At 36.8% G+C, this 7,500-nt stretch overlaps 1 protein-coding gene across 1 annotated transcript in view; it reads left to right on the forward strand.

Annotated features, from left to right (window-relative positions):
* LOC137630323 (uncharacterized) overlaps positions 1 to 7,500 on the forward strand; it is a 35,644-nt gene that overhangs the window by 4,335 nt on the left and 23,809 nt on the right. Inside the window, exons 4-8 of the mRNA XM_068361762.1 lie at positions 1,726 to 1,826; positions 3,220 to 3,361; positions 3,650 to 3,714; positions 4,987 to 5,098; positions 6,726 to 6,787. Coding sequence (XP_068217863.1) covers positions 1,726 to 1,826; positions 3,220 to 3,361; positions 3,650 to 3,714; positions 4,987 to 5,098; positions 6,726 to 6,787 — 482 coding nt within the window. The remainder of the gene's footprint in view (positions 1 to 1,725; positions 1,827 to 3,219; positions 3,362 to 3,649; positions 3,715 to 4,986; positions 5,099 to 6,725; positions 6,788 to 7,500) is intronic.

Raw genomic sequence — 7,500 nt, forward strand, 5'->3', positions numbered from 1 at the left:
TACTGTATATGTATATATACATATATATATATATATATATATATATATATATATATATATATATATATATATATATATATATATATATATATATATATATACAGTATATATATATTGTGTATGAGTACGCAAGATATATTGTCAGTTGATCTTTATATGGTTTTGCTTCAGTTATAAATTCTTCTCTCTCTCTCTCTCTCTCTCTCTCTCTCTCCTCTCTCTCTCTCTCTCTCTCTCTCTCTCTCCACAGAGATTTTCAGGATATATAATTAATCGTTTGAATTTCAAATTAATAGCTCTGGTAAACTTTTCCAATAATACGTCAATATTTCTATAATTACTGCAGTAATACGAAACTTCAAATAAATGTCAATTCTTAATTAATCGCAGGATAAGAGAATGTCTCACTGGGTCATTCGTGATTAGACTTCAATATGCAATTTCCCTGAGTTGATATAGTTCTTGAAGTTATTACAGTTATAGCGTGAACGACTATGTTTATAACGCCACCCACGAGAGTTTTATATTAATTTTAACTTACAAACATGACCAAGTAATGGGATTTCCTGATCATGCATAAACTTTCTTCCTTTTTAATCTTATTTTTCAAATTATATTGAAAGAGTTTCGTTATTAAATGAACACGCAGATATCAAATAATTGGACCGAGAATAGGCAGTATTGGTTTGCTGTAGCTATCAATGGTGTTCACCAGAACAATTAGTTTTTTTTAATGGATTTAACTCAAATACAAAAATTATTTCCTGTACTTTAATGAAATTCTGGATTCTAGAACATTGTATACTAGTCCTTTATCTCAATGGAGGTCAACTTCATTTAGAAAAAGACCTCATTAATGTTTTTCATTACCACCCCCTTACAAGGTAATCAAGTAATGTTTCTCATTGTAGTCAATGATGTTTCTCATTAGCAACCCCTAGAGGGTAATCAAGTAATGTTTCTTATTGCTAACCCTTACAGGTTAGTCAATGATGTTTCTCATTAGCAACCCTTATACGTTTATCAAGTTACGTTCCTTCTCATTAATTCTTACAAGTTTATTAACTGATGTTCCTCATTAAGAACGCTTACAATACTTTTCTTCCTAAGATCTTATAGTAATTACACTTCTTCTAAACTTGAAACCACAATTTTTGTTCCCCAACATCCTTTACCAGTCTTCATCTCAGCAACCCTTCGAACAGATTCTGATTCTTCTCATTAACCCTTATTGGATATATCTCCTCGTAAACAAACATGAATATAAGATCTACTATCCAGCAACCATTAGCAAAACTATGAGTAAATCTATATTCTATCAATAACCCTTTGTCGTAATTCTCATCAGCATCAGCCCTCAGCGCCTACCCTCCATATGGGTTGTGGTGGCCTATTGGTAACATTCCTTCCTGCATGATAGATCGAAAGATCAAGTCCCGCTCAAGCTCGATAGTTTCCTACAGTGTCTACAACCTCACCATCCTTATGAGGTAAAGATGGGGGTGTTTAGGGAAGCCTATAGGTCTACCTGCTGAGTCATCGGCAGCCATTGCCTGGTCCTCCCTGTTCCTATCTTGATGGAGAGGTGTTTGGGCTATGATCACATGAATATATGGCCAATCTCTAGGACATTACCACTGTCCATTGCCTCTGACATTCATGAGTTTCCTTTAAACTTTAAGCAAGTCACTCGAGAATCAACTCACCTGTCGTTTGCGGTTCCAGGATGCCCAATGCCCAAAGACTGCTCCCAGATCCTCTATGCGGAAGGGGTCAATAGTAACTACAGGATCAGTCCCTCAGAGAGATCCGACTTGGGGATCACGGTGAGTGGTTGGAATTAAGTACGGTGGAGAATACTGATTTGGAAAAAGTGAATACCTGATAATAGATGATAAAAGTTATTATTATTATTATTACTAATATTATTATCATTATTCTTAATATTATTATGATTATTATTATTATTATTATTATTATTATTATTATTATTATTATTATTATTATTAGTAGTAGTAGTAGTAGTAGTAGTAGTAGTAGTAGTAGTAGTAGTAGTAGTATTAAAAGCCAAGCTGATACACTAGTCTAGCTGGGTAAGCTGAATGCTAAATGGCCAAGGGTTCCAATAGGAAAAGAAGCAATGCACGTAGAAAGAAAAACAAACTATAAAAGGGAAATGACGAAAATAAAGTTGAATAACAAAGTAAAAGATATAAAATTAGCAATAACTACACAGAGCGTAATATGGCATTATCAAAAGAACAACAAAACAGGAAGACTATTTTCATCTAGTTTAATCATAAAGGGATGTCGATCTATTCTGTATTTTAATAGATGCTATTTTTCCATTTAAATGAAATTGTGTTAATGGCCGTTTTAGTCTTTTTTCGTGTGAATGGATGAAAGTTAATGTCGTTTTCATCTTGTTACATTTAAGTGGGGCAAAGTCAATAGTTGAACATCCATGCGAATATGCAAATGTTAATTCCCGTCTTTACTTGTCTCATACAAATGGTAGACGAATATAGACAACTGGGCATACGTATAAGAGTATGTCTTTACTCGTCTCAAATGGTAGACAAATATAGACAACTGGGCATACGTTATAAGAGTATGTCTTTACTCGTCTCAAATGGTAGACAAATATAGACAACTGGGCATACGTATAAGAGTATGTCTTTACTCGTCTCAAATGGTAGACAAATATAGACAACTGGGCACACGTATAAGAGTATGTCTTTACTCGTCTCAAATGGTAGACAAATATAGACAACTGGGCACACGTATAAGAGTATGTCTTTACTCGTCTCAAATGGTAGACAAATATAGACAACTGGGCATACGTTATAAGAGTATGTCTTTACTCGTCTCAAATGGTAGACAAATATAGACAACTGGGCATACGTATAAGAGTATGTCTTTACTCGTCTCAAATGGTAGACAAATATAGACAACTGGGCACACGTATAAGAGTATGTCTTTACTCGTCTCAAATGGTAGACAAATATAGACAACTGGGCACACGTATAAGAGTAAGAGTATGTCTTTACTCGTCTCAAATGGTAGACAAATATAGACAACTGGGCACACGTATAAGAGTAAGAGTATGTCTTTACTCGTCTCAAATGGTAGACAAATATAGACAACTGGACTTACATATGAGTATGTAAGGTGGAGCAATCTAGAAACAAATGAAAATGTCCTTTTCTTTCACCAAAGGTCAGCTGCATGAACTTCAGTGGCGACCCAGGATGGACACTTGTGTCCCGTTTCTACGACGCCAGCGATGATACTTACGACGAACCGTTGGTCTCATCAGGCTATGGCAGCTTAAACAACGATGCAGAGAACTACTTCATTGGTGGGTGTTCAGAGATATTTTTTTACTATAAGAAATTGAATTATGCTCAGTGTTAGATATGACGTATACTGTAAATTTAGATCGTCTACCAGACGCTTAGTTTAAACAAATGTAAATATGTAATCGTGTGAATGCTTACGTTGCATTGACAATATAAGAAGCGGAATTGAAATAGCTGTCACTTTCTGAGAGAGAGAGAGAGAGAGAGAGAGAGAGAGAGAGAGAGAGAGAGAGAGAGAGAGAGAGAGAGAGAGAGATTCTAAAGCAATTTTATTCTTTTTCTTTTAGGAATGCATTACTTGCTCGCCATGGCACAACACAGCAACAAAGACCCCCGACCTCTTGTCTTCCTGGTTAGTATTGTCCTCACTGCTCTTCTTTAAGGAAAGTTTAAAGGTCGCTCATGAATGGGTTAAGGAAAGTTTAAAGGTCGCTCATGAATGGCAGAGACATGGGACAGTGATGCCCTAGAGACTGACCATATATACATGATCCGCACTCAAGCTGGAACCAGGGAGGGTCGGGCAAGCTCACATGGATGGTGAGATTACACACACAAAAAGAAACTATCGAGTTTGAGTGGGTTTCGAACCTCAGTCCAGTAGATCTTCAGGGAGAGATGTTTCCAAGACGCTACCCTAGGAGTCTCAAAAAGCAAGGTTCTGGATACAGAAGTTAGAGGAAAGAGAAAGAGTCTTGGAAGAGGAATTCTGGGTAACTGAAGAGTAGCCTTGAAAAGGTCTTTGGTAACCTTGAAGGAAAGACTGAAAGGAGCTGCCCTGTTATCTTGAATAGGGTCTTATTCGGTACGCTTAGGCAACATTTGGGAAAGCCTATTTGGGTAGGTTCTAGGTAACCTTGAGGCATAAACTCAACGAAAGTTTTTGGTAACATTAGCGAAATATTTTAAAGGGGAGGCTCGAGGAAACATTGAAGAAAAAAATCTAAAAAAGTGAAGCTCTATGTACCATACAAGGTAAGAGTCTTAAAGGGAGAACTGTGTAGTCTTGAAGAAAAGTCTATGTAAGCAGGCTCTAGATAGCATAGAAGAAATTAGTCATCAAGGGAAATTTCTGAGCAAGCTTAAAGAAAGACTATTTTAGGTAAGGCTTTTGGCCACCTTAAACAAGCAGTAAAAATGAGCTTTGTTTTACAAAGTCGAAAACGTCAAGCATGGACTTTGCCTGAAACTAATCTTTATACTCTTCCTGCATGACGTTTTTTACTTTGTAAAACAAAGCTCATTTTCACTGCTTGTTTAAGGTGGCCAAAAGCCCACCTTCAACAAGCAGTAAAAATGAGCTTTGTTTTACAAAGTCAAAAACGTCATGCATGAAGAGTATAAAGATTAGTTTCCGGAAAAGTGATAGATTTCCTAGTTTATGGATGATGTAATGCAGAAATCTGAGCATGTATATTTCCTCTATCATTCTTTTAAGGTTGTAAATTCTCCATCACTTTAATTTTTATCTAGATATTAGTTTACCAAATTGTGATAAACAGTAGTAAACGGATCAAACTGACTTAGCAGATTTTCTTATCATCTTTATCTCAGTATCTATTGGATTCACTTAAAAGGAATATTCACATAGGTTTAGCTATTCATGTCATCTCCGCCTTTGCAGTTTGTCATGGAGGATGAAATAGAGGGCAACGTCACTGCCACTTACACAGACGTCACCATCAACAACGATACTTTCGAAATCTCCTTCGGTGGGGAATTCTCCGGAAGTGCAGGTTTGCCTCTACACTCTTCCATATCGGTCCCAAGATCTTATTTTTCATACCCTTTTACAGTTCTTGGGAAGGTTGAAACTATTATTATTATTATTATTATTATTATTATTATTATTATTATTATTATTATTATTATTATGACGTGCTAAGCTACAACCCTAGTTGGAAAAGCAGGATGCTATAAACCCAGGGGCTCCAACAGGGAAAATAGCCCAGTGAGGAAAGGAAATCAGGAAAATTGAAATATTTCAAGAACAGTAACAGCATCATAATTGTGAGATCGGCAATGATGTATGGAGCGGAGACGTGGGCAATAAAGAAGACAGAAGAGAAGATGGATGTGGCAGAGATGAGAATGTTGAGATGGATGTGTGGGGTGACAAGAAGAGATAAGATACGGAATGAAGTAATTAGGGGTATCACAGGAGTAAGAAAACTATCAGATAAGATCCAAGAAAGTAGACTGAGGTGGTACGGTCATGTCATGAGAAGAGATGAACAGTATATTGGGAGGATAGTGATGGAAATGGAGATACAGGAAACGAGAAGGAGAGGGAGACCAAAGCAAAGGTAGGTGGACTGTATCAAGGATGACCTTCGATCAAAGGGATTAACCGGTGATGAGGTGTGGGACAGAGGTAGATGGAGAAAGCTGACCGGAAACATCGACCCCACATAGAAGTGGGAAAAGATATAGACAAAGAAGAAGAAGTAACAGCATTACAATAAACATTTCCTACATAAACTATAAAAACTTTAACAAAACAAGAGGAAGAGAAATAAAATAGAATAGTGTGCCCGAGTGTAGCTTCAAGCAAGAGAACTCTAACCCAAGACAGTGAAAGACCATGGTATAGAGGCTATGGCACTACCCAAGACTTGAGAACAATGGTTTGATTTCGGAGTGTCCTTCTCCTAGAAGAGCTGCTTACCATAGCTAGAGTCCCTTCTACCCTTACCAAGAGGAAAGTGGCCACTGAACTATTACAGTGACTTATTCTACGTAGTAGTTTTCAACGGCCATCTTTCATCATTTAATCTTTTTAAGTCTATATTCAAAGGTCCTTGGCGAAGTTGATATTTGGTATTGATTATTTTCAAATCTAACGATTCAAATAGTATAATTCTTATCAAGGACATTTTCTTACACTACTCCTGTTAGCTGTCAGTTTTTAAAAAAATTTTTCTCAATGTTAAAATATTTCGTAATGCCTATCTTAATAATCTTTTTGGCAGTGTCTCTCCTCTGAGGAAAACAACTTTAATTTATTGTTGCTTTAAACTTCGACTCCTGCACGACACTTCCACGATTTTCCTTTTAGCAATACGTCGTGTAAGTGATTAATCTTCGTTCGTGCGGAATGAGTGAAGGATGATGGGGGTACATAAAGAGAATTTAGAAATGCTAAAAAGTTTGCCACGTCTAAATTTTCGTGCCATTGTACCCTTCACGCACTCCGAACGAAGTGTGACATTGCTAAATCGAAAATAGTGCAAGTGTCAAGGTTGTTTATATCTTGAAACCCTATTCTCTACCTACCTGTGTGCTTTGAAATTTTGCCTTCTCACGGGTGACTGTCTGCTTGCATTTGATTAATAGTTCCTGTCTATTTCCTCTGTATTCCAGGCAATTGCTGGAAGAATCTTATGGGGCCCATATTCCTGCATCCACATAGGGATCAGAAGCAGGTATGATGAACTTTCTTTGCTGTGGTGGAAGGTTTCCTTGAGACTTCTGTTCAAATAGAAGAGATTAAATTAACAATTAATTATTTCAGTGAAAATAGATACATTTATAATAATTGATTATATGAATAGATATGATCCAAAATTTCATTAAGAAGAGACCCTCGAAGGACTAGTAACTTTTTTTTTTTTTCGTCTATTTTAATGTTTATATCTATTCGCTAATGTAATCATTCAATATATTTTTACTTTTAGAAAAACAATAAATCGCATTTTTAATATCGCAGCGATGTTAATTAGTTGTTTATGTACATAAAGTACAGCTGGACACAGGGTTCCCAGGTACACATCGCTCCGTCGAAGTATACCCTGTCACACCCTTACTACGGTAACCAAACAGATAGCGTACAGAAACTCGCCGCGCAGTAAGGGTGTGACTATAGTCAATTCTTTTTAGTGAGGCATATTAGCCCCTACTCGCAGGGGTGCCCTTTTAGCTCGGAAAAGTTTCCTGATCGCTGATTGGTTGGGCAAGATAATTCTAACCAATCAGATAGCAGGAAACTTTTCAGAGCTAAAATGGCACCGCTGCGAGTCAGTGTAAATGCGCCTCAATAAATAAAATTGAGTAAAGGTGCACTTCTTCTGTGCGAGGTGTTCAAGGAATCCCTGAGTCCAACTACAGTACTTTTGCTTTGGAAAATCGAATCCTGCTA

The sequence above is a fragment of the Palaemon carinicauda genome, chromosome 38 (assembly GCF_036898095.1).
Source record: "Palaemon carinicauda isolate YSFRI2023 chromosome 38, ASM3689809v2, whole genome shotgun sequence".
NCBI classification, from domain to species: domain Eukaryota; kingdom Metazoa; phylum Arthropoda; class Malacostraca; order Decapoda; family Palaemonidae; genus Palaemon; species Palaemon carinicauda.